The sequence below is a fragment of the Lagenorhynchus albirostris genome, chromosome 8, assembly GCF_949774975.1.
Source record: "Lagenorhynchus albirostris chromosome 8, mLagAlb1.1, whole genome shotgun sequence".
In the NCBI taxonomy this organism is placed as follows: domain Eukaryota; kingdom Metazoa; phylum Chordata; class Mammalia; order Artiodactyla; family Delphinidae; genus Lagenorhynchus; species Lagenorhynchus albirostris.
The window spans coordinates 3,098,991-3,125,826 of NC_083102.1; the positions used below are offsets into that span (position 1 = coordinate 3,098,991).

Below are 26,836 nucleotides of genomic sequence, written 5' to 3' on the forward strand. Positions count from 1 at the left end.
CAGAAATACAAAAGATCATGAGAGATTACTGCAAGCAACTCTATGCCAATACAATGGGCAACCTGGAAGAAATGGACAAATTCTTAGAATGCACAACTTGCGAAGACTGAAAAAGGAAGAAATAGAAAATATGAACAAACCAATCACAAGCACTGAAATTGAGACTGTGATTAAAAATCTTCCAACAAACAAAAGCCCACGACCAGATGGCTTCACAGGCGAATTCTATCAAACATTTAGAGAAGAGTTAACACCTATCCTTCTCAAACTCTTCCAAAATATAGCAGAGGGAGGAACACTCCCAAACTCATTCTATGAGGCCACCATCACCCTGATACCAAAACCAGACAAGGATGTCACAAAGAAAGAAAACTACAGGCCAATATCACTGATGAACATAGATACAAAAATCCTCACCAAAAAAAAAAGCAAACAGAATCCAACAGCACATTAAAAGGATCATACACCATGATCAAGTGGGGTTCATTCCGGGAATGCAAGGATTCTTCAGTATACATAAATCAATCAATATGATACACCATATTAACAAATTGAAGGAGAAAAACCATATGATCATCTCAACAGATGCAGAGAAAGCTTTTGACAAAATTCAACACCCATTTATGATAAAAACCCTGCAGAAAGTAGGCACAGAGGGAACTTTCCTCAACATAATAAAGGCCATGTATGACAAACCCACAGCCAACATCGTCCTCAATGGTGAAAAACTGAAACCATTTCCACTAAGATTAGGAAAAAGACAAGGTTGCCCACTCTCACCACTCCTATTAAACATAGTTTTGGAAATTCTAACCACAGCAATCAGAGAAGAAAAAGAAATAAAAGGAATCCAAATTGGAAAAGAAGAAGTAAAGCTGTCACTGTTTGCAGATGACATGATACTATACATAGAGAATCCCAAAGATGCTACCAGAAAACTACTAGAGCTAATCAATGAATTTGGTAAAGTAGCAGGATACAAACTTAATGCACAGAAATCTCTGGCATTCTTATACACTAGTGATGAAAAATCTGAAAGTGAAATTAAGAAAACACTCCCATTTACCATTGCAACAAAAAGAATAAAATATCTAGGAATAAACCTACCTAAGGAGACAAAAGATCTGTATGCAGAAAAGTATAAGACACTGAAGAAAGAAATTAAAGATGATACAAATAGATGGAGAGATATACCATGTTCTTGGATTGGAAGAATCAACATTGTGAAAATGAGTCTACTACCCAAAGCAATCTACTGATTCAGTGCAATCCCTATCAAACTACCACTAGCATTTCTCACAGAACTAGAACAAAAGATTTCATAATTTGTATGGAAACACAAAAGACACCGTATAGCCAAAGCAATCTTGAGAATGAAAAATGGAGCTGGAGGAATCAGGGTCCCTGACTTCAGACTACACTACAAAGCTACAGTAATCAAGACAGTATGGTACTGACACAAGAACAGAAATATAGATCAATGGAACAGGATAGAAAGCCCAGAGATAAACCCACGCACATATGGTCACCTTATCTGTGATAAAGGAGGCAAGAATGTACAGTGGAGAAAAGACAGTCTCTTCAATAAGTGGTGCTGGGAAAACTGGACAGGTACATGTAAAAGTATGAAATTAGAACACTCCCTAACACCATACACAAAAATAAACTCAAAATGGATTAAAGACCTAAATGTAAGGCCAGACACTATCAAACTCTTAGAGGAAAACATAGGCAGAACACTCTATGACATAAATCACAGCAAGATCCTTTTTGACCCACCTCCTAGAGTAATGGAAATAAAAACAAAAATAAACAAATGGGACCTAATGAAACTTAAAAGCTTTTGGACAGCAATGGAAACCATAAACAAGACCAAAAGACAACCCTCAGAATGGGAGAAAATATTTGCAAATGAAGCAACTGACAAAGGATTAATCTCCAAAATTTACAAGCAGCTCATGCAGTTCAATAACAAAAAAACAAACAACCCAATCCAAAAATGTGCAGAAGACCTAAATAGACATTTCTCCAAAGAAGAAATACACATTGCCAACAAACACATGAAAGAATGCTCAACATCATTAATCATTAGAGAAATGCAAATCAATACTACAATGAGATATCGTCTCACACCAGTCAGAATGGCCATCATCAAAAAATCTAGAAACAATAAATGCTGGAGAGGGTGTGGAGAAAAGGGAACACTCGTGCACTGTTGGTGGGAATGTAAATTGATATAACCACTATGGAGAACAGTATGGAGGTTCCTTAAAAAACTACAAATAGAACTACCATATGACCCAGCAATCCCACTACTGGGCATATACCCCGAGAAAACCATTATTCAACAAGGGTCATGTACCAAAATGTTCACTGCAGCTCTATTTACAATAGCCAGGACATGGAAGCAACTTAAGTGTCCATCAACAGATGAATGGATAAAGAAGATGTGGCACATATCATATATACAATGGAATATTACTCAGCCATATAAAGAAACAAAATTGAGTTATTTGTGGTGAGGTGGATGGACCTAGAGTGTGTCATACAAAGCGAAGTAAGTCTGAAACAAATACCGTATGTTAACACATATATATGGAATCTAAGGAAAAGAAAAGGTCATGAAGAACCTAGGGGTAAGATGGAAATAAAAACACAGACCTATTAGAGCATGGACTTGAGGATATGGGGAGGGGGAGGGGTAGGCTGTGAGGAGGTGAGAGAGAGGCATGGACATATATACACTACCAAGCGTAAAGTGGATAGCTAGTGGGAAGCAGCCGCATAGCACAGGGAGATCAACTTGGTGGTTTGTGACCACCTAGAGAGGTGGGATAGGGAGGGTGGGAGGGAGGGAGACGCAGGAGGGAAGAGATATGGGAACATGTGTATATGTATAATGATTCACTTTGTTATAACGCAGAAACTAACACACCACTGTAAAGCAATTATAGTCCAATAAAGTTGTTAAAAAAGAAGAAAAAAAAAAAAGCTAAGTTCCATAATCACACACACAAAAAGTATGTGGATTCATGAGTGTCCAGGGATGGATCCTTGAGACTGAAACACTTCCACCTCTGTCACAGCTCCCTCTGCCTACTTAAGCTTTGGTTATTTCATGGTAACCAAGTGGGCAGCTTATAAGCGGGACCACGAAACAAGACATTACCTGTGACAATCCAGTGCATCACTACCAGGACATCACAAACTGGTCACCTGTGGGCCAGACGTGGCCTGCAGATGTTTTATTTAGCCAAAAGGAAACTGTTTCAAATTTTAGTTGGTTTCCAACATTTAGAAATCAGATGTTTATATAAAAATATGGATTCTGAACTTGGGTTGAAATACCAGAAGATAACAGTTTCTGAAAGGGGACAACTGACTGGGGCCAAGCAGTGTCTGTTCTCATCTGTGTCCCCCCTCTGCTCCCCATTATAATAAACGAAGTGGGGTTCACTCATTCACATCCCTTCCTTCCCCACTAAGCCTTGCGTTTGCCCACGTTCTCTTAAACAGCGAGGTTTGGGAGAAGAAGACATGCCTGGCTACAGAAGCATCTGGTTTTCCCTTATTCCTTTTCTTCTCCATTAGCATCAATAAGTTTGGGATCAGTTCTTTTTATGTCTCCTTGTCTAAAATGGAAACTTTTGTTAAGAGCTAGCTAGACATTTCCAATCTAATTCTTGTAATTCATTTGTGCTAGGCAATAAGATAATGTTCCCTGGTTTTAACAAAAAGTCACCTACTATTCAAACATGGGTAGAGGACATGGATGGATGTTTTACTGTTGATCAAAATATGCCAGCAGTGTTTGTTTAAGAAGAGGATTCCTTTAGTCCAGAAGAAATGCTCCCTTACATGCATCTAAAAAACTAAATTTTCACCAGTAACCACTAAGTGGAAAACCAAAATTGATCCAGATTATGAAATCAGGCTCTGCCACAATGAAAGAGCAGTCAAGTCCTACCTAAGGCATCGTGAACTGAGGCAAAGGCAGCAGAGTACAGCTTACTGTAGACGGCCAGGGCATGAAGCGCCAGGGCTCACTGGCTACTGGAGGGTCTGTGAAAGAGACGCCACACCCCCTTACCTGGCCACCATCATGCTTCCAAAAAAGGCAACCCAGTACATCTAGCCAAATACTACATACTGACTTCACTGACCCAACAGATTTGGTGATGACTTAGAATGTATGTTAGGATCTCTCAATGTGTTCAGCTTTTCATTATTCAAATAAGCACCACTGTATGTGGCCAGAGACCCCAGGTGTCTGGAGAAGGTGTCAAATCTGCCTGGATCCTGGGATGGTCCCTAAAATTGCTCTATTGGGTCGGCATCGGAAAAGAACCACCAGAGATTCCTACTAGGGCAAGGATCCTAGATCATCTAGTCCCCAAAAGCCACAGGGACCCTCCTGAGACATCTCTTACTGGTTAGCTAGTTTCCACCTGGAGAACTCCTGGGAGGGAAGTTTCAATGGTCACCGTGTGTACATACGTCACACCTACAGTTACAACCACATCATGATGCTCCTAACCCTTCTGGATTTTTCTTTATATGAAGTTGAAACATTGTTCCCTGAACTTTATCCACAGGCCCCAGGGCTTCCCTCTGAAGCAAAAGAGAAGAAACATGTCAAGTCTGCCAGAAGGTCTATATTCAGTTAGAAAATTCATTTAGGCCAATCTCCTAAACATATGATTTTAAATGGCATATTACATTATTTTTTTTGATTTTGACCATCTTTCTTCGTTTACAACATTTCTGTCTAAAAAAATTAAATCAGTGTTCATAGTGTTCTGCATCTTGTAAGCATACAGAAGTACGCGTGTGTGATGGCAGGAGATAATGTTTCAAAGAATATTTTGGTTTTTCTAGATCACGTGAGGTAGCATTTATGGCACCTACAAGGGCATGTGAATTAGCTTCTTTTCTAGGAAGTTCTAAGGTACAACTGTGACTTTAAGCTCAGTCTATATTGGCCCCAAAGTGTAGCATTTTGAGGTCGATTTTATTCATCCCTTCAAAAACTATTAATACTTATTTGTTGAGGACCCGCTGTGTGCAGGCAATGTTCTAGAAACTGGGATCAAAGTGGTGGGGAATACAAAGTTCCTGCCACACAGAGCTGACATCCCTGGGTGAGACGGGCACTGGAAACACATGAATATCAGCAGGTGTGAGATGCGCTGTGGGAAAACTGACCAGCACCTGGGGGCGGGGGAGGGGGCACTGGGCCCGTCAGTGGACAGCTGTGCAGGAAGTGCGGGAGGAACACTTTCAGAGCTCTGCTCCCTCGGGCCTTGGGCTGGGTCTCCAGGCCTCCAGAACACACCGGGCACATGTCAGAGCCCTGGCACATTGCTGGTGCTCGGTGAATGTTCATGTATCAATATTCAGTCTGTTATGAGGCTGCTGTGCAGATGCCAATCAAACAGGCCCTGCTTTGGTGAGCTTGGCGCCTAGAGGTGAGGGGTAGAAGATACAAAAGATAAGAGAGGCAAAAAATGCTCTCAGAGCCCGAGGAGGGAGAGGGTGTGATTAGAGGAAGTTCACGGGTTGGACCTTGGAGGTTGTGTAAGATATTTAACAGGCCTCGAAGGTTTAGGTAGAGAGCTTTATAGGTATTGAGATAACAGAAAAACCCAAGCCATTTATTCCAACAGTGGCCCTAAAAGAAGGGCAGCAGTGGTTCTGAAGGTTTGGTTAATTTCATGGATGTTGAAGGTTATTAATGAAAGGCTGTAACTTTTACCTGCATTCCCTAACTTATATTATGCACACTTTGTATTCATCAAAATAGTCTTATTGCCTTCTTTGATTCAACTGAAAAGCACACGCTATACTTCTGAACTTTTAATGCTAGTAAGACATCATTTGTATCTGTTTTGTATTAGTTCCTTTACCATTTCACTTGGAAACTGGTTGTGCTGCCAAGTGTTTGAAATGCTCTAACCCAGGAATAGTGCTCTCTACAGGTGGGGTAAGTACGGTGGGGCCAGGCCGAGGACAGCCTTGGATGCTATCTGAAGGAGCCGTTTGATGTTTCCATCTGCCACTCAACTGGTCAATCACTCCCCTTTCACCTACTTTCTGTCCATCTGCCCTGGGTCCTGAGACAAACAGGATTTAAGGCAGATAGGAAAGATATAAATGCATAGATAAAAACAAGCATTAAAAAGAGTGGATGAGAAAAGCAGAACAATGTAAAAATAAAGACAAGAAAAAAGAAACAGAGAGAAATCCAGAAAACAGCTAGAATAACAAACGTGTTCTTCAAAGACCTACCCACATGGGCTATAAATTTCCCTCTAAGCTTTCTGGCAGCCAACACAGTCTTATGGACTTGATGCACAGCCCATAAGATCAACACAGGTACTTATTTCGGAGAGTAACCCTTTAGCAGATGTGTGAAAGAAAAGGTCTTCTGGGAAATCCTTCTGCTGGAGTTTCCAGGTTACTATTTGATGGTGTTCTGCTAATAATTTTGCCCAAACAGGGACACTTCTGAGAGTGAAGGGAGGGGCACTAACAACAGTGACATGGCCTCCACTGGTCTTCAGGAGGCATCATCTCAGGCTCTTGTTGGGGAAACCGGGTCACGTGCTTACGCCATCGACCCAGTTCTTCTTTCGAAACTTAAAAAAAATACCTTGGTAAACATTTTGTTAAATCTCCAGCAGTCTGTCTACTTTTTGGCCAGTGGCCTGATTTTGGATTATCAACGTGGCACCTTCTAGGAACTCTCTGAGGACATTTCCAGTGAGACTTACAGCAGTAAATAGAAGTGATCGTGCGAATGCTTCTCCTGGGGTTTCTGTTTCTGATGTTCAGTCTGAGGCCTCCCTTTCACACTTCTTTTGTGTCTCAGTGATCTCTGGTTGGCTGCTGCCATGTGGCGGGGAGGGTCCTGTTCAGGAGTGCACCCCCTCGCGGTGGTCATAGACGCTACTGTGCTGATGCCGGATCCCAGGGGTGGGCAGGGGCCCAGTGATGCCGGGTCCTGATGGTGGGTGGGGGGCCAGTGATGCCAGGTCCTGGGGGTGGGCAGAGGCAGCAGTTAGCCACCGTCCTTAGTGCTTGGGCTCCTTGTCTTTGAGGCCACTCAAGGCACAGCCCCACTTCCTGCTCCGGCCAGTGTCCACTCCGGGAGACCCCCACGGCCAAGCGCCTCTTTAACTGTCCAGGGCAAATGTGTTAGCCCACAGCTGTTGGAGCAGGGGCCGGGCGTCCCCTCTCAGCCCCGTAAATGAGGCTATCTTAGCCCATGACGACCTTCAGCTCCCATCCTCTGTCGCCTCCGATCTGATCTGAATTCTGGGAAAACAAACTTTATTTTTAATGTTTTGGTTACCGTGTCTTTCACCAATGATGCCACATTTCCTAGTCGTTGGCTTCCATTTTCAATGTGGTCCATTTATATTTACTTTTCAAAAATCCTTCCATGTCTTGTTCCATTGATGGTCTCCTTTTCGGTGGCCCAGGGGAGTCATTTATTTTTTACTGTTATGTTTCTTCTACCATTTTACTTAGAAAAGAGAGAAATGTATGTGCCCAGGAAGACGTTCCGCAGAGAAATAATCTTTAGGAAGTAGGGTCTGGTACTTGGGAAGGAAGTGGACTGGTCAGAGGGAGACCCTGAAGGCAGACTGGCGAGTAAGGGCTGTTACCACCTAGAGTCAGGGTGCAGGAGGACAGCAGTGCATGGGTCCAGGGGCACTGCTGCTGTGTCAAATAACATTATCTATTTGTCATGGACATTTCAAGCAGCGCACTACCAGGATATGACTCCATTTTGCAGAAAAGTTTGCTGGCCTCAGGCACCAGCCCAGTTCAGACACTTGCTGGGTGACAGGGAAGTGCTACCTGGGCAAGTGAGAAGTTCTGTTCCTTTGGCTGTTATCAGGGAGCAAGAGGGCTCCTACGGAGGGTATGCTTGGGGGCTGGCAGCGTCTACTGATGAGTCCAGCATCTTCCAAAGCACCTGTGTAATGATGCTCGTGAGATCACCTGCCTCGAGAATCCCTCTCCTTGTTCTTGGAACCTGCAACCTCAAAGGAAGTAGCTCCGAATGTTTGAGAGATCGAACAGATGGTCTCACTCTCAGACACACAAGCAATGCCCCAAGGAGTTTCAAACCCAGTTCCAAACATTCACCTTCACAAACCCACAGTTAAAAAGGGCAGCCCAGGTTAATGCCTTGGAAACTTGGATTAAGAGATGTCTAGAGGATTAGGTAGTTACAGAACCAAACCATTTGTTTTCCCCTTTCACATCCTGCTGTTGAGACTTGCTATCAGCCTACCTGTTTGAAGCTAATTAACACACTTTCCTCAATGATGCAGAGCATTTATTATTAACATTATTTATTTATTATATTCTTTATAATGATAAATGTTATGTATCGTTAGCATTATGTTATTATTATTATTTAGCTTTGAGGCTCCTCATTTATAGTTGGATGTGAGTGATTTGAATTAACCTGAACAGAAGCAGCGTATATAATTCCTACGTTGGGTCAGGACATAGGGGACACCTGCTTAGCTGTACACTGTAGGAGTGAGTGTGAACCAGTGTTACCCCAGGTCTCTTTGGAGGGATCTGGGTCTTTCTTTTCCCCCATCCAAAAGATGCACGACAGACAGAGTTGTCCTTCAATCGGGAGTTTTGGGCAGCAGCCTTCCCTCGGGAGACCTTCTGTGGTGGTGTCAGGATTGTAGCCACTTCTGTTCCTTCCAGTCACAGGGTCTCCACGACTGTTCCTTCAAAAATGCACATTTCTGTTCTCTGAAATGATGTGTTGTCTCTTTCACCTCCCCGACCACAATGCTTTAAGATGGTAGCGCCCTGTACGAAAATGTGCTTTACTTCATTCTGTAGGACAAGGTGAGCTCAGGATGGACCTCAACCTCCAAATATGTCCCACGTCAGAGTTTCCTCGTGAGGGGCGTACTCACTTCTTTCAGGGGATGACACCACACGTGACAGGTGCGTGGCACGTGGGCATCCCTCCCCCCTCACTGCTGCACGAGGCACATGTGACGCATCAATTGTTGACGACACTCTTTCTCACCGAACCTTGACCTGGCCTCTGACTCCTTCTCATCCACTGTGCCACGGCCAGCAGCTTCCGGGCAAGGGGAGCTGGGCTGCGAGACTGACTCTGATTTTCCACCCGGCCTTCTCCGCTGCTCCCTTAGGAACAAGACTCCAGGTGCACTCACGTGGCGCAGACGCACAGCCGTGTGCGTTTTCCCACTTAATTATGGTTCCCAAGGGCAGGATGCGGCCGGGGCAGCTGGCAGCCCTGGGTGTCTGAAGGAGTAAAGGCAGAGAGGGGACATGGCACGGAAAGAGGAAATATCAAAGAAAAGGGGAAAATGTGGTTACTTCCTAACACTGCCAAGACCCAGCTGTGGAGGCCCCTTAGGCAGAGCCACCCCTGAAGTCACCAGTTGCTTCACTGCCATGCCTACCCGATGGTTGGTTAATGCTCTGAGACTGCGGCAGCCATGCTCCCTTCTGGAACTTTCTACCCTGCTAGGGTAAGCGCAGACCCAGGGCTCCCAGCTCCACCTTGTGAGGGATGAGGGAGTCTGGTCATTTGGAGGCACTAAGTAAGGGATGTGACTTAATTTCGTGGAAGCTAACCCTCTGTAGCCTCAGCCCCACCCCCTGGATCCTGAGTTAGTAGCCAGTAAATATCTAAGACATTCTTAATTGACTGCTAAGGTGATGATGGTGGTGATGACAGCTGTGATCACATTAGTCAACATTTATTAGGCATTTGCTATGTATCAGACACCAGGCTAAGCTCTTACATGCATTCTCTTGATTAATCCTCCTGACTTGATGGGAGTAGTTATTCCCCTGATTTTCCAGATGAGGAAACGGAGCATTTTAGCAAGCTTAACTGTCACGCCTGAGTCACAGAGCCAGTAAGAGGCAGAGCCTTGAGTCCAGCCCAGGCCTTGGGACTCTGACTTCATTGCCCCCCGTCACCATCTTTTCCATGTTTCTTGATGGCAGCAAACCTGGCAATGGTAGAGGCCCCCGGGAGAACTTAACAGTAAGGGCAGTAATCACGACACAGTCATTCACTTTATTATCAGCTTGGGTCCTATTCTGTTTCAATTCGACTTCAGGATGGAGAAGACTGTCTTGATAACCTAGGCCGCTGACGCGGTGACCTTAAGAGCAGCTGCTACATCAGGGTTTCACAGGGGGAGGGGAGGCTCAGTCTGCAGCATGAGTCACCACTGCAGGTTGTTTCCTCACTCAGAATGGGAAGGAAATGTTCTAATTCTCTCGTTTGTTCCAAGAAAACGATGTTCATTTATTTATTTTTAAAAATATAAAAAATGTTTCGGATGAAGCTGCACACACCTGATTCACACACGGGGCCCGTTTTCCTGGTGGTGTTTAGATGTTTCCCAGAAACAGGGATGGTGGAGTCCTCCTGACAAACCTATAGGGAAATGAATCGTGTTCCTGGGCTTCAGTCTGAAGAGGAAAGTCCACTTCTCTACACAGAGGCTGTGATCATGAAAACTCACGAGTTCACGTGCTCTGACTCAGTTGTTCAGGGTTGAGTTTACTTGGGGAGGAGAAAAGTCAACCACTTTTCACAGCTCCATGAAACGTGAGGATTTATTTCGCGCGATGACCTGGAAGAAGACTTCCTGGAGGAAATGGACACTGGAGCCGTCTTCCTCCTCTAACATGTCAGAGTTGCTTTGCAAAGACACCGTCTGCACCCACTACTCTCCAGGGGACCCTCTCCTCCCTTCTGGAACGTGGTAAAAGCGTTAAGAATGGTCCCTGGCACACAGCCTACCGTGGCTGCCCTTGGTCCTGTGTCCCCGAGAAGAACAGCAATAGTTTTCTGTCCTCTCTTTCTTATTTGAGAAGGTGATATGGGTCTCAGGCGGGGGGAGTCGCTGTGAATTGAGTTGTGTCCCCCCAAAGATGTGGTGAAGTCCTAACCCCCAGCGCCTGTGGACAAGACCCTACTTGGAAGAAACTGTAACCAATTATTTGTAAATGTGACCAAGTTAAGAGGAGGCCGCTCGGGGTTCGGAGGCCCCGTGACTGGTGTCCTTGCGAGGAGAGGGTCTGGAGGCAGGCGCAGGGAGGGGCTGCCGCTAGGATGGGGGAGGCCCCGCAGCCCACAATCCACTTTCAGACTCCGCCTCCAGGGCTGTGAGAGAATCACTTTCTGTTGCTTCAGGCCACGCAGTCGCGGCAGCCCCAGGAAACTCACACAGAAGGTGAGTGCATTTCTCTTTAGCGAAAAGATTGGGCTTTTCCAGGACTGGAGGGTGCGGGTCCCAGGCTTCTGATGCAGGCAACCCCAACAGCTGAGGAGTCAAGCGTCCGTCCCAGGCACCGGTCTCAGGGTGAACCCACAGTCACATCCACGCTGCCCGGGCGAGCTCACCGCTGCCAGTTCAACCCTCCTGGGAGGGGATAAAAATCAACCCTTGCCTGAGAGGAACCTTGGAGGATGTACGGGAGTTCATCAGGCAGAGACAAAAGCATGGAACTGGGGAACACTGAGTTTAGGGAACTCTAAGGAGGTCTGTTTGTGATAAGAGTAAAAATTGCAAGGTGTCAGAAATGGGAATATGTTATCACAGAATATTCAGTAAAGTTCCCTGTTAGTTATCTATTTTAGGTAAAGTACTGTGTATATGTTCATCCCAATCTCCTAATTTATCACTTCCCCCCACGTTCCCCCTCTGGTAACCGTAAGTTTGATTTCGTGATCTGTGAGTCTGTTTCTGTTTTGTAAAGAATCTGAAAAAGAAAGGATTCACTTTGCTGTACACCTGAAACTAACACAACATTGTAACTCAACGGTACTCCAAAAAAAAAAAAAATGCATTTCAAAACTTCAAAAAAAAAAAGGGAATATGAACGTCAAGTATTATACCGTAAGAATGTACTTTTCAAATCGTAAGAAACTGGACAAATATTAGGTAGTTCTGTTACCCATCTCCCAAGGTCATTGAGACCAACTAGGCATGTAAACAACGGCTTACTGGTATACCCCAGAATAGATATGATTTCATTATAAAATGTTATGTCATAATACAATCTTTTGGATGCAGCTGGCTTCACTGCCAGACCCCAGAGATCTGGAAAGGAACCTAAACCTCTATATTAAATAGGTAAGTGAGTTTCCACGAGGTTCTACTGAATATGGTTTACACGTGTCTCTTATGCAAGTATCTGGTGATCACCTAAAACCCATGCCATTTAGATACAAATATTGACACAGATAGATGGGATCTGGCTACGTAATGAGTGGATATGAGCATTACAAACATTTCCGAGTCTTTACTTACCTATATTCTATTTTAATCTATGTTTAATCTAGCAGTGTGCAAAGGTATAAAAATAATGTATGTATTTTTAAGTGGTCGCATACTTAATAAAAATTATGAACTTGAAAATTATAAAAAAATATAAAAGTGGCAAGCTTTGAGAAACCACAGAAGAAATGTTAATGAAAAATTAGAGAAGAAAGTACATGATGATAAGACTAAATGAAACGCTACAGTGATGAGGAAGGACAAGACATACTACAGCAGAGCAACTGGATATTAAGAGAAAAACAATACACCAGAGGTCTAATTAAACAGAAGTACCGACTGCAAGCAGTTGATGAGCTATAATCCACTATGACGACGTTACAACACTGAGCAGTACAGTGTAAGCTAAGGGGACACATTCACATCAGATAAACCTACCAGAAACGATCATAATAGAAGGTCCACGGGAAGGAGGAAGAAGGACTAAGTTTATACGGGGCTGTCACAATTTCACATCTGCTATGATACCTAGCCCTTATGTCCTAATGTGCTGTGGGCCTGCGTCTGCTCTGATTGGGCCTCTGTTTCAGCTGGTTGGGGTCCACCTTGCCCTAGTTATTAAATCCTTTGACCATAATCTCTGCCCAAGCCGAATATCTGTAGTTCCCTTCATGACAGGCCAAACAATTTTGAGTGTGGGAGCACTCACAGATTTTCCTTTCCCTAACTGACCACAGAGAATCGTCCAGTTGCCCCTACATTTTCCCTCAGCCTAAAAAGGAGGGATTCTTGTTGTTGCTGTTATTCTGGTTGCATCTGAGAGGCCAGGTTAATACCCACGATAAAGTCCTGCAGGAGGAGGAAAAGTGAAACGGTGGTCCAAGGCTTTCAACAGTCTCAGAGCAGCTTTGGGACGTGAGAGAAATAAACAGGAGGGGACATGGAGTTTAATAAACGTTGCTGTGAGCTACACACTGGGGTCTACGTTTATATCTACTGAGAAATGTGGGAAAATAAAATTCTTTTTGGATCGTAAATCGGCCTCTTACATGCATGCATCCACGAAGTGACCGCGATTCGCAGGCTGCAAAGACCCCTCCACACGACGACCTCTGCCGTTTCTCACTTCTCTTCTCACTTGCACTTTTGCTCCTCTGGGCTGCGTTTCACATTCTGACCCTACCCACACTTTTATCTGAAGCTTTCCTCAAGGCTTCTTCACCAACAAAACACCCCAAACAATCCATCCGGGTGTGTAATCACTTCTCCTTTGAAATGTCATTAAACCCACCCTCGCATCCCCAGCGGCTGTTCCCCCCAGTGCCTACGGTGTGAACTGGGTGTCCGCTCAGCTCTCACCGCAGGAGCAGGATTTGAATTCAGGGTGCGCTAAGGCACTTACTGCTGTAACTGTGTCCAGGCCGCAGCCGTAAACTGTAAAGTTGGCTGCTTCAGTCACCTCATCCATTCTGCGGTCTTTGTAAATTTACGTCTTTTTAGAAAATCCCTTTTTAAAAATCAGGTTTTGATTAGGTTTTAGGGGAAAGGTTGATTTGGGCATACAAGTTACTTTAGCCAGAAAATAGGTTACTAATAGAAAAAATTTTAAAAAGCAGTTTTGTAGGAAAGAGGGCTAGTTTATGTTTATCTTAAGAGGCAACAGGCTAAATCTTTTTTTTTCTTTTTTGCGGTACGCGGGCCTCTCCCTGCCGTGGCCCCTCCCGTTGCGGAGCACAGGCTCCGGACGCGCAGGCTCAGCAGCCATGGCCCACGGGCCCAGCCGCTCCGCGGCACATGGGATCTTCCCGGACCGGGACACGAACCCGCGTCCCCTGCAACAACAGGCGGACTCTCAACCACTGCACCACCAGGGAAGCCCTAGGCTAAATCTTTAAATAGGTTTTAAATGATTCAGAAAATCCTCAGGTGGCAGCTCCATGATCAATTAAGAGTTAAGTTTCTTAATAAAATGGAGCAGGGGATGGAGATCAGATCAGATGGTCTCTGAGGTCTCCTATCCTGCAAATTCCATGAATCTGTTCCGTTACTAGTGGACCCAGGCATTTGTGGGGAGGGGCGCCCCATGCTTCTGAAGCTGAGATCACGGTGGTCTCAGGGGCTGAGTCATGTCTGTGACCTGGGATGTGGCCGTACGTGTCCTCTGCTTCTGTTTTCCTTCACAGTGACAACTGAGGACCTATCTCTTCACACAAAATATCCGAGACCACACAATACAAGCAGCTTTATAAAGAGAAAATGTCCTCAGACTGGCTGGGACACAAACATAGAAAGAAATGTTATCTCCCCCAGGATGGAACGCTTGCAGGATGGGAAATCTGCACATGAACCACTGTTCAGTGATCTCCACGCACACTGTCCAAGTGGCCTCCCAACATGGGCGCCATTTTTACATCCACCGCACGGACATGGGAGCTTCCCTGCCTGAACCCAGGGCCACAGATGTCCTGGAAGAACCTTTCAACTTCAACCCTGGGCTAGAGTCTGTGGAAACTGGACAAGAGAAGGCTGCCGTCCTCAGAACGAGGCCATTCCCACTAAACTCTGGAGTGAGAAGACCCTGCAGAGCTTAGCAGGAGCTAAGGGAAGCAGAGAAAGTATCTGTTGATAGATAAGAGGCTGGGTTCTGTGAAAGATGACGATGGAGCAAATACTAGTGAACGTTAGTAAGAACCCAAGAACGAGATCCAAATCGCGACCGCCTCGGCCAGTTACAGCACGGACCTTGAGGCCCCCAGCTTACTCTCTGCCTCGTATTTAAACCTATTTCTGGTACGTGATGTCTGCCCTTGTTTAGAGACCTTCCTTGAGGGAGGTTCTGTCACCTTTCCCACCCAACCATTCTTTCTAGGACGTTCTAAAGTTCTTCTTTAGATTGACTTCAATTTCCCCTTCGGTATCTTATCACGACCTTCTGCACTGTAAAGCCACCTCCTCCTTCGACAGGTAAGACTTCAGATTTCTGACCCTGCAGCTCCTGTCAGGCTGCTGTCTCCTTCCCCTAGCGGGTCTGCTCACCACAGTTCCCAATCTCTGAGCTCTATACACCTCTGCACTTCCCCAACGTGTAATATCATGAAGGTCGTGCCCTGGGGCAACAGGTCTTGCTGGCAAAGGAGGAGTCTGGTAAGATGAGCTTCAAGGGGACTGGGGGCTACTGTTGCATTTCAGAACCACCCCGACCCCCCAACACACAATTCTCTCCCATCACATTATCCTAGGAGAATGTCTGGGACTGAGCTTGCTGAGGAGGGGCTGAGATTTTGGATGACAACGCTGATAAAAAGAGGCTGAGGTCCCGAGCTACTGAGTGGCTATCAAAGGCTATCAAAGGCAGTCTGATAAAGATTCTTCAGTCGTTCCCGGTGTCGGCCTGTCTCTGCCCGTGGTGTACTCTCACCCCTGGAGATGATCTCAGTAGATCAAGCTCTTCTCTGAGATGTATTTCGCTACAACCAATTTATTATTTCTCACCTTTCCGTGGGCTCCTATCTTTTCAAGACATGAGGACAAGATGCAAAGGTATTTCTTTGTGTCCACGATGGGACTTGGTCTACTCTTTTGTATATGCTGACTGGTGTGATTAAGAACTTTCTAAAGTTTGGAATAAATCATCCATGAATTCGGTGGCAGGAAAAGAATTTTTTCCCGTCTGAATCTTCTTTTATATCATCTCAATCCTTACACATGCTGAAGAATTTCTGAAATTGTTTTACCACCTTTACAGATGGCCTATGTCCATCAACGTGTAAGATACACATTTTTTTAAGGAAAATGTAGGTGAACTTCGGGGTTAACCGGCACAGCATGTAGAAAGCACTCTGGTAAGCTGCAACCCTTTATAAGATGTAAAATACCAGTGACACACCTGGCAGAGGTGATGCACGAAGGCTGCTCCTGCGAGCGCCGACGTCCCCGGCTAGGCGGCCCTACCTGTCCCGGGATCGCGGAGCTCCTGCCGGGTCCCAGGGGCGCCTTCGAAAGAGGTGTCACTCGGTGGCAGAACTCACCTTCGCACTTGAGCAGGAAGAAGTCGGCGCTGGGGCTGAAAGAGGCGCTGAAGTAGGCGCAGTTGTCCACCAGGTCGCAGGACAGGCACTGCCTGTTGAAGCTGCCCACCGTGTTGGCGCTGCAGGGACAGGGAGCGGGCAGGGCTGTCACCAGGGGCGAGACCCTCGGCTCCGGCCCCTGCGCCCAGCATGCTGGCTTCTCTCCCGCGCGGTCACCTGGGGACCATCCTCCCACCTGTCTCCCTGCTGGTGCGCCTCGAGTGCTGGCTCTGCTGTCACCCTCCCACGGGGCCGTCCTAAGGGCTGCCCACCCCCAACCCGCCAGGAGCGCTCAGCATGGCTGCTTCCTGGGAGTCATGCAGGCCCAGGCGTGTCCTGATGGGAGTGTCGGGTGTGGGGTATTATTTCTAGTGCCTCATCCCTCTGAGCAGGCGACTAGCACTTTAGGAACAGAAGCTACGTGTTCTGGATCTTTCACTCCCCTCAGAGCACCTGCCGCCGGGACAGGACAGGGCAGGGGCTCCAGAAACAGCAGCGGTGGGGGGCTCCGGCTGCTGCCACGGCCGGTGAGGAGGTGCCGGGGGCGCTTCTCACCCCTTCAGGTGCCACCCAGGACCGCTCTGGTCAAGCACAGTTTCACGTCAAGAAGGCCTAACGTGTTTCCAGAAGCTATAAGATACCGAGGCATCTTCCAATAAACCTGGAAGAAGTCCAGGTCTGAGTGTGTGGCGTGGGAAGGCTGCTAACGTGAAAGCGGTCTACAAGAGTGAAGACACTTCACAGGAGACAGGACAGGTCAGAGGAAGCGCAGGCGGCCGGCCTCCATCGCCTTGGCTAATTTGGTGACGGGACTGGTGGGATTATCCTGGTAGACAAGCAGAGATGAGCCGTCCACAGAGAGGAGCAGACCTGTGACGGCGTGGATTTGCCGGAGTTTCCTCTGCCTCCGAAAGGCAGTGCCTCTCTCCCTAGTGCAGCCCTTACTGTCAGCACAGGGGCCGGCGGATAGGCAGGCGGCCGTGCACCCGATGGGGCTTCCCCGACTCCCGGCGGTGGGGGAGGGGAGACTGGCATCGGCTCCGTCCAGGCCACGAGGGCCACAACGCAGTAGCGTCCTCTTAGGTGGCCCTCGTGCGTGGGGCAGGAACCAGCTGCCCCCTCCTTCCCGTCTGGAGAGCAAAGCGGTGGAGGCGACAGTGCCTCACGCCCTCCTCCACTTTACTGGCAGAAGGCTCCTCGGGAGAACCCCACTTCAGAAGCACAAGTTCTCCCTGGTGAGAACGGGAACTGGGGCGGGGGGCAGGCCACGACGTTTATGCTGAAGGCGGATGGACCCTGGAGAACACCTTGTCCTCTGCAGGATGCAGAGGCCAGCCCTGCTCCGCCCCCTTCGAGACTGCGGAACTCAGCCAGCACCCACGTGGAGGAGGCCAGGGCAGTAGGGCCGACCCCACCCCAGTCCACCCGTACATTCCCAAACCCCAGTTCCCTCCTGTGAAACTCCGGCCAAGAGTGATCCTTCCAAGTTCAGCTTCGACTAAGGTGAAAGGAAAGGCTGTCAGACGTCTCCCGAGGGAGAGACTCAGTCTGGCAAAAGCAGAAAACTACGACAATGCCTCCAATGTGGGGGCCTCAGCACCTTCGGTTATTTCTCCCCAGCCTGCGTCACGTGTGCTGGCGCCTCTCTCTGCCGCCCCCCGTGTACTGCTGACGGTGTGACTCTGGAACGCGAAGCCTCTGGCGGGAGACCGCCGTGCGCGGGGGTCGGGGGACGCACCTGTACAGCTGGCGTCTCCTCGGCAGGTCCTCCGTGCTGAGGAAGTAGCTGCAAAGACCGGCAGGCGCACGGCAGTTAGCTGGCTGCGGGGCAGGTGTGTTTCTGCGCGCCAGGCTCGGCCTCCGCAGACCTCCCCGAGGACGCGCTGCTCAGGGTCCAGAGAGAACGTTCCCGCCCGGGGCCAGCTCCACGCTGGACGCAAAGGCTGATCCCGTGACTCGGCGGCCCGTGCCCGCCCGGGACCCCTGCGTGGGAACCCTGGCTCCCGCGGGGACTCCCCCACTGCCTGAGCTGAACCCTAGCTCTTCCTGCCACTGACCGCACAGCCTGGAGGAAGGCACCTGACCTCTTTCAGCCCTGGCCCTACTTCTCTGAGAAGCGGGGAAAGCAGTGAACCTGCACCAGGACAGGAGCGGCTGTCCTGAACGAGGCCAGGCTCGCGACGCACTGGGCTCACAGCGCCCTTGGGTCCCGCCCGGAACCAGCAAAGGCTCAGCCACCCCGCACAGCCACCGTCTCAGCCACAGGACTGGCTGCAGGCCCGACGTCCTCACGGGGACCTCGAGACGTGCGACGTGGGGCGGTCGGGCGGGAATCTGAGGGCGCACTTTCGTGAAGAAACTAGGGCCTCGGGGCGCTGCCCAAGAGGGAGAGTGCTGAGCACCGTGTGAGGGGAGGAGAACACAGAGAGGCGGCCCCGCACGCGCACTCACATCTTACTCCGCGTCTCGTCGTAGGCCAGGATCTTGGTCACGTCCCAGTCCCCGGAGGTGATGGACTGGATGTTGTCGTTGCTGCTGTTAGGCTGGAACACAGATGGGACACGGGGTGGGGGGGGGGCTGGGCCTAGCCTCGCGTCTCGGCCCGGGGCCCTCGTACACAGGCTGACCACCCTCGGGCCGCAGCCCCGCCCCTTCTCTGAGTGCCCGCCTGGAGGGGCAGCGCCCGCGGCTGCCCTGCGATCAACCAGCACCCAGACCAGCAGCAACTCCCACCGTGAGCTCCGTGTCTTAAGCGTCAGTGCTTCTTCACACGCTGCTGACACTGTTCCTTCACCACCTGTAAATCTGATCAGCAGGTCAGTATCACAGGGGGACGAGGAGGGAGGAAAGAGAAATATGGAGGAGTGGATGAGACATGGCAAGGAAACAGAGAAAGAATAAAGAAAGGATGGGAGGGAGGGAAGGTAGGAAAGAAGGAAGGAAGGGAGGGATGAGGGAGGGAGGGAGGAAGAAACCCCCCCGGGTCTTCGTCATTCTCCCCCGTTCTTCACAAGGATGGCTTGAAACCGTTTATTGCGTGTTGTGCGTTTGCACACACACTGTCTCTCCCTAAGTGCCTCCCAGAGCAGAACAGTTACGACAACACATCACAACAGAAGGAGAAAGACGTGACCATCCCAACAGGAACGGGCTGTGAGATGCTGAGGCATGAGCCACAGGCCGGCTGTTCCAAGGGCGGGTGCCCCGGGCATGGGTGCAACGCGAATGCTGTTAAATCAGGCACGGGGCCCGAGGCTCACACTGTGGGGCACGGGGACCCCAGAAATGGCCTCGGGAGAAGGGAAGAGCCTGTGCGGGCAGGACCAGGCAGGAGAAGTGGGCTGCCCGGGGTTCCGGAGGGCAGTGGGGGCCGAGGGGCTCCTGGGGAGGCGCCCCCCGGAGGGGGGGCCCTGCCCCTGCTGGATGACTAACGGGTCCTCAGCCCATGCTGGTCACAGGGCTGAAGGGAACACCCCAGCATTTTAAGTCTTGACTGAAGTGATCCCAAACGAGAAGCCAGGAATCCGGGGCCACAGCGCCCAGGCCTTAGGAGTGAGAGCTGGATGCCAGCCCGTCTGCAGACGTTCTGGAAGCCGTGCAGTAAGTGGCTTGAAAACGAAAACATCCGTATCTGAGTCTCCGAGTCAAAGTGGCCCCCGTCCTGGAGCCGCAGCCGAGCCTCCGTTCCCGTCCTATCAGAGCTGCTCCGTGTGGGGCGCTCTGGGAATTCCGCTTTGGAGATCGCCTTCTGGGGCGTGCCATGAGTATAAATCTTCTACTTTATATCCACAGAATATTTCTGATAACTTTTTTAAAAATAAAATTTTATTCACATGCCCTGATCTCCTTAGACTCTGCTTCAACATGGAAGCCCCACTGACTGAGGCCGAGGGCAGTGCTGATGGGAGGGCAGGGTTCCCTGAGTGCAGCTCCGGGGTCCCACCCCGTGGGGAGGGGGCAGGGGTGCCCGCTCTGCAGGAGGTGGCATCGCCAGGCTGTCCGCTCTTTCCAAACGCACCTATATGCAGCTCCCGCGTTCCCTGCTCAGCGATGCCCTGCTCTTATCCTGCGGCTGCAGCACCGGGAGCGGCAGTGCACCCGGCCGACCGTGAGGTGGGATGCCCTGGGGCCACGAGGACACTGTGCCCGGCCCCCAGGACCCGGAAGAGGGAGGAAAGGCCAATGCGGGCGGACTGACAAAGCGGTCTACGCACACGTGTCCTGTGCTCAGACCCAGCAATGCACCCAGTGTCCTCTGATATCGTCAGAAGTGTCATTCGTATTTTTGAGCATTACAGGAGGCACGAACGCCACCCCTGCCCAGTCAGGACGGCTGGCTCATGAAGGCCCCGTCCGGCCCCACGTGGGGACCCGCCTTCCAGTTTCAGGGCCCGGCTTCCCCCAGGGAGCACTTAGCTCCCCTGCTGAGGCGGGGGGAAGGCCCCCAGGGCACGCCCTAGCAGAGCAGGAAACTAGGGAGCTTACCTGGGAGGAGGACACCATGATGTGGTAGAACTTCCCCTGCCCCCCCTGCGGGATCGCTCGGACAAAGAAGAACTTCCGGCCGTCCTTGGAGAACACTGGCTCTTCATTCTGCGGACGAAAGCCATCGATTAAGTCTACAGACTGTTTTGAAGGGGTTGAACCAGGATAAACTACATTTTGAGATACACTTTCCATGTAATTGCCAATGAGAGATGCAGTTGAAAGGCTAAAGGCTGTGTGGGGCCTTTTCTCTCCTTGGGAATCACGAGTCAAGCCTCCAGTTTCCTAAGAAAATAATGAGAAATTCAGAGGCAACTGCCTAAGCAGAGGCGGACACACAGGCGTCCCCTGGTTCACAGGACACCCAGCTCACCAAGCCGAACAGGAACTCAGCACTAAAAAAGTGCAGGGCTGGGCTCCCCGCTTACCTGTGGCCCCTGCAAAATTCTCCAGGGGCATTTTTTTTTAAACCATTTTTAAAAACTGAAACATAGTTGATTTACAATGTTGTGTTAGCTTCAGGCGTACAGTAAAGTGATTCAGTTATATATATATATATATATATTTCAGATTCTCTTCCATTATAGGTTATTACAAGACAGTTCCCTGTGCTATACAGCAGATCCTTGTTGCTTATTTATTTCATACATAGTAGTGTGTGTATATTAATCCCAAACCTCTAATTTATCTCCCCCCCAACCCCGCTATCTCCTCTGGTAACCATAAGTTTGTTTTCTATGTCTGTGAGTCTATTTCTGTTTTGTAAATAAGTTCACTTATATCACCAGGGGTGTTTACTATCTATCATAATTCTGAACAATCACAAACCTGATTTTGCCTAAAAATGAATTCTAGTCTTTCCATCCTGTCTTTTGTTCTTTTATTTAATAAAATCCACCTCATACTGAAGAGCCCACCAAGGAGACAAGAGAAAAGAAAGAAAGAAACCCCCAGCAGACAAGGACAGATTCTGCACGTTCTACGACGGAGGTGAGAGCACACGCTATTCCCAGGGACTCACTGTGCTTATTACGCAGCTTCTAACGAGAAGGAAGTTCCACACGGGCACTTACTAGATGGCACGTGTCTGCTTGGATCTACTGTCACTGTTCCCTGGAAACAAAATCAGCATTCCCAGTTTTCCCTGGGGGGAAGAATTCCAGGCTGCATTCACAGCCAGCGCCTGTAGCATGTTGCTGCATCTTGGCCTGGCCCTCACCCCCCAAGCTGAGAAGCCACCACTCAGCCCCCAGCCACCCCCTGCGGGTTGGCTGTCGCCTTAATAGGCAAGAGGGATGGGCGTCTCAGCCTCTAGGAAGCTCCAGCTTGAAAGTTTCCATCCGTGAACACCAATTAGTTGTGGCTACGAGCTCCACGCTAACGTGAATGAGAACAAATGGTAAATAAACCCCAGCTGGCATGAGGAAAACTCATTTCCCTGCAGTGAATGAATACATGCAAATATGATACGCCCAGAGAAATAAACCAACATGTGATTAAAGTGACATTTAATCTTCATGAATATCTGCAGTAAAATGAAACCTTTAATCTGCAAATATTTATTTTTCTATTTAGTGCTGGAAGTATGGTATTTAAAAATAGAGGAAATGGAAAAATCAGCAGTAAATCTGGCTTTTTAAATGTACTTTTATTTGCCAACTTCAGGATGGATACCGCAATACTGCTTCCATTTTCTGGGGAAACGTCTGTACTTTTGGCAGAGAAAAATACTATGAGTAAATGTAATAAATAATTAATTCAGGCCTGAAACATTGCTTTTACACTGAGAAGGACTCAGGCATTGCAACGCCATCTTTACATTGATCCTGGGAACATTCCACAGCCGGCAGGTGAAGGACCAGCCTTTGAACCTCTCTGAGACTTGGTTTCTCATGTAGTAAATGTATATTTAGTGAAAAAGTACAATGACTTTTGACTAGGAGACCTGGATTTTAATCCTGGTTCTGACTTTCCTGGATTTGAGGAGAAGCGTTTCTAGCCCTCTGGGTAACAGGGCATTTATCGTACCAGGCCCTGCCTGGTTTCTCCACCTCCAATTGAGCAGATCTATGAAGAACGAGTCCTTTTTATTGGTGAAAGACTTTCTGTGAGCTATTTGTAGACTTTCTGCCCATTCTTTCTATGGTTCAGATACATTCATCCGGTCAACCTCCCTGCCTGAATTTTGAAATCACAAAACCAAAATTCTGGTTAAAGAAGAAAGAGTGTCAGAAATTGACCTGCAGGAGTGACTCTTCAAACACAAAGATGGGTCCTGGGTTCTACCCCAAATGGCCTCGGGCCTGCAGGGCCCCTAGTGGACCTGCCCCAGGACCGACTTTGAAGGTCACAGCCGCAGTGATGGGGTGTGTGTGGGGGGGGAGGGGCTGCCTATTTCTCCAGAGTATTCCCAGAGGAGAGGGAACTTAGTGGGTCTTCACCTTCTTTTTGTGGGCTCGTGGGGGATCTTTGAGGGGTTCACGCTGAGGCCTAGGAAGGAGACGGGAGGAAAAGATGGGGGGCAGGAACAGAGGCTCAGACCATAGCCCCAGGATGCCCTCGCCCACCCTCGTTCCCCTGGCAACGAGCACTCAGAAGACCCCATGATCTTTGCGCCCTGGGTCTCCCCAGGGTCAGCAGAACCGTCCAGACCCCAGTCCTCTCCTCCTCTGATGCGGCCCTGGGCAGCAGGGGTGAGCCCTGTGGCCCCTGATGATGTGCATGAAGTGGCTGCCAGCAGCTTCCCCGGCGGCAGATGGCAGGTTCGCCTTAAACAGATTCCTAACTCGCCCCCCAGGACCTCGCAGGGTCGTGAAGGATGCAGGAACAAGATAGCTTATTTTTGAAAAAGAGGGTCCACAGATTCCTTTGTGAAAAATCTCTTCAAAAGGAACGTCATGAGAAACTGTTTGAAACTGGGTTTCCTACTGACCACGGCGCTGAAGGAACAGATGGAGACGGGCTGAGCGGCGCTCGGCGAGGTGGGGCTCCGTGGGGCCCTGTGCCCGCCTTGGGGGTGGCTGGCACCCTGGGCCACTGGCTGGACTATGGATTTTTCAAAGGCTGTTTTAAAAATGTTAGCTGTTGCCTAATAAGTGCTTTAAAGTTTACGTATTGAAAGTGTAAGAATTATACTTTTACTTTCTGCTGGTTTTTAAGTACTGACTTGATTTTGTTTGGAACGACCTGGTTTCCCAAATCCAGGCTGCCTATCCGGTGCTTGGCTGGCTTCTTAGGTGGGTGACGGAATGTGTGCTCTGAAAATACACAACAGTCTTGCCCACGGCGGTGTCTCTGTGTCCTGTCCGCAGAGCTTACGAGGACGACAGCTCGAGGCCCAGTGAGTGCCGGACAGGAAGGCAGGGGCAGGAGGGGACCCTCTGACCCTGGCTTTCCCACAGCCCTCTGCCCCGTGAGAAACAAACCGCTGGCTGCTTTGGTAAGTCCATCCTCCCTCCTCCAACTCAGACACAGACCGCACGTGGCTTGAGGCCCAGTCCCGCAGCCGGCCTCTGGGCCCCATGCATGCCCACTCCCAGCCCTGTGACGGCCCTTCCACACGCCCTGGGGACGCAGTCTAGGACTCCGCCCACATTCCGCACTTGGGGATCCGCGCAGCTCTCTCCCTTTCTACACCAAGACATCTTTGAGAGCTGCTCTAGCGGATTCATTTCTTAAAAAGTCGAGCATGACACAAACAAAAACATGTTAACACAAGTGAGCCCTTCATGGCATCGAGCACACTCACAATGTCGTGCAACCACCAGCTCTGTCCAGTTCCAAACCACTTCCACCACCCCCAGTCGAGCCCAGACTCCACTAAGCTGTTACTCCCCACCCCAGATTCCCAGCCCCTGCAGCCAGCAAACAGCCTCCTGCTTGTATGACTTCTGTTGACCTGGGCATCTCTCGTAAGTGGAGTCACACGGCGGGTGGCCCCCTTTCACTCAGCACTGTGTTCTTGGCAGGACTACTCACAACACCAAAAGGCAGAAACAACCCGAATGTTATCAACGGACGAATGAACTATCGTATGTCCACACCGTGGAACACGGTTCCACCATAAGGTGGCTGACATGCGCTCTGTGGAAGTGGTGGATGCTTGTTTTTGAAATCCACAAAGCCTAGCATGGCGCCTGGTACAATCCGTATGTATTAGTTGAACAGATGACTACGTATATAATGGATTTTTTTTCTGACTCTTGCATCTCAATGTCTTTGGCACTGTGTGTGACTGTAAGAGGAACATCATAATATTACTTCTGATACTTGTGCTTATATCATTGGTCCAGGTGGCATTCAAGAACTTCTCAGTGGAACTCCTCAACGAATACTTTAAGACGCCCAAGCACAATCTGATTCTGGATACTTCTCAGCATGGACTCGGCATCCAAACTTGGACACAGGAAAACCAAAATGGCCACAGTGGGCGCCCCTCTCTTGTGTCAGGCCGGCACAGAGCAGAAGAAGGACATAGTTAAAAGCAATCACGCCCATTGATGAGGGAACCTCCCCTGAGACAACTGATGGGAGGCTGGGCCAGATTGCTGATTCCACAGGTAACAGAGGTGCACACAGAGTTTGTAGAATGTTCTTGGAGAGCCACTGGTAACAGTCGCATTGTCCAGCTTCACTTCCTTCCCATAAACGGAATCTGTCCCATCAATAAAGAAGCACACCTGTGCCCTCTCCACCATCATTCTGAGACTCAAACCCGATTAGATTTTTCCCACAGAATTTTCAGACGATTTTCATCCTATTCGGTAGGATAAGAAGGAATTGAGCTTGCAAACCCTCCACCTGTGCTTTCTAACCTCAGGGCGTGGAATGAGAAAAAAATAATTAAAGAAAGAAAATACCAGAGTCGAGAGTTTCATTTCTTGTGTGGGTTTAATTTTTCTGTCAGGGTGAGCACTGCATGTCTCCTTTGATTCCCTCCAGTTCCTCAAGCCTGTTTCACGTGCATCTCTTATCCGAGGCGGGGACGGAAAATTCAGGGGCGGCTCTAAAGTCAGGTCCCCAGGAAGACTCAAGCTGAACTGCACGGAATCCACCTCAAAGGAGGCATCCACGACCCACGCCGAGAAAAACAGGAACGTCAGCCCCGTTCCATTTTCTTTGACTGAAGTGGGTTAAATCTAGGCAACTTGTTTGGACTCATCCTTTCAACGCACCAAAGGGACATCACCTAACTGAGAACTGAGATCTCACTGAACACTGCACATTCTCAAGAGCAGGTATTTTCCAGCCCTCTTGCATGGAGGCCACAGTTCTCCAGCAGTGCTGGGGCCTCAGGGAAGCCAGGTGGGCTGAGTGGCTCTGCTGCCCCCCAGAGCCTCTCTCACGCGCGCGTGTGTGTGTGCGCGTGCACGCGTGCACGTGCGTGTCTACCTGGGGCTTCCTGTAGGATTTAACGTGAGAAGCCGTGTTGTAAACACTGGGAAAGGACCTGGTAGCTGGCGTAGGCGGACAGCGTGGGATTTGCATGCGGAATAGTTACCTGTCTGTGGAGCCAGGCTTCACTTTCATCCTCGTGTTTCTGAAACGAAATAAGAGCATTAGAGAAATGAGTTTTCGCGCATATTGTGTCCGCGACCAGCAGCGTAGAAACAGTTGGATTCCCCTCCATGGCAGCTGCACAAGCTCAGGAAGGGGGCCGGCCCTGCTCTGCCTTGTCTCATGACGTGGCTCAGAGCTGAGCGCGAGTGTTCCCCGAACAGGAAAAACGTCACTCTCCCAGCAACGAGGACAAATCCACGGGGCGTGTGAATCCTTTGGAAGGTGGTCTACCATTTGGTGGTCACCCCTGACCAGACACATGCCCGTCAGACGGTCACCGATGACCACACACGCGTCCACTAGATGGTCGCCAATGACCATCTAGTGGCATGTGCCCATTTAAAGGCAAATCTCAGGTGCTGCATTATTTTAGGAATTTGCGCGCATGCGTGCATGTGTGCGTGTATG

At 49.1% G+C, this 26,836-nt stretch overlaps 1 protein-coding gene across 1 annotated transcript in view; it reads right to left on the reverse strand.

The window, feature by feature from the left end:
• DPP6 (dipeptidyl peptidase like 6) overlaps window positions 1-26,836 on the reverse strand; it is a 772,951-nt gene that overhangs the window by 68,919 nt on the left and 677,196 nt on the right. Inside the window, exons 12-16 of the mRNA XM_060155875.1 lie at window positions 26,370-26,408; window positions 20,870-20,977; window positions 18,836-18,927; window positions 18,123-18,170; window positions 16,346-16,464 (exon numbers count right to left, since the gene is read on the reverse strand). Coding sequence (XP_060011858.1) covers window positions 16,346-16,464; window positions 18,123-18,170; window positions 18,836-18,927; window positions 20,870-20,977; window positions 26,370-26,408 — 406 coding nt within the window. The remainder of the gene's footprint in view (window positions 1-16,345; window positions 16,465-18,122; window positions 18,171-18,835; window positions 18,928-20,869; window positions 20,978-26,369; window positions 26,409-26,836) is intronic.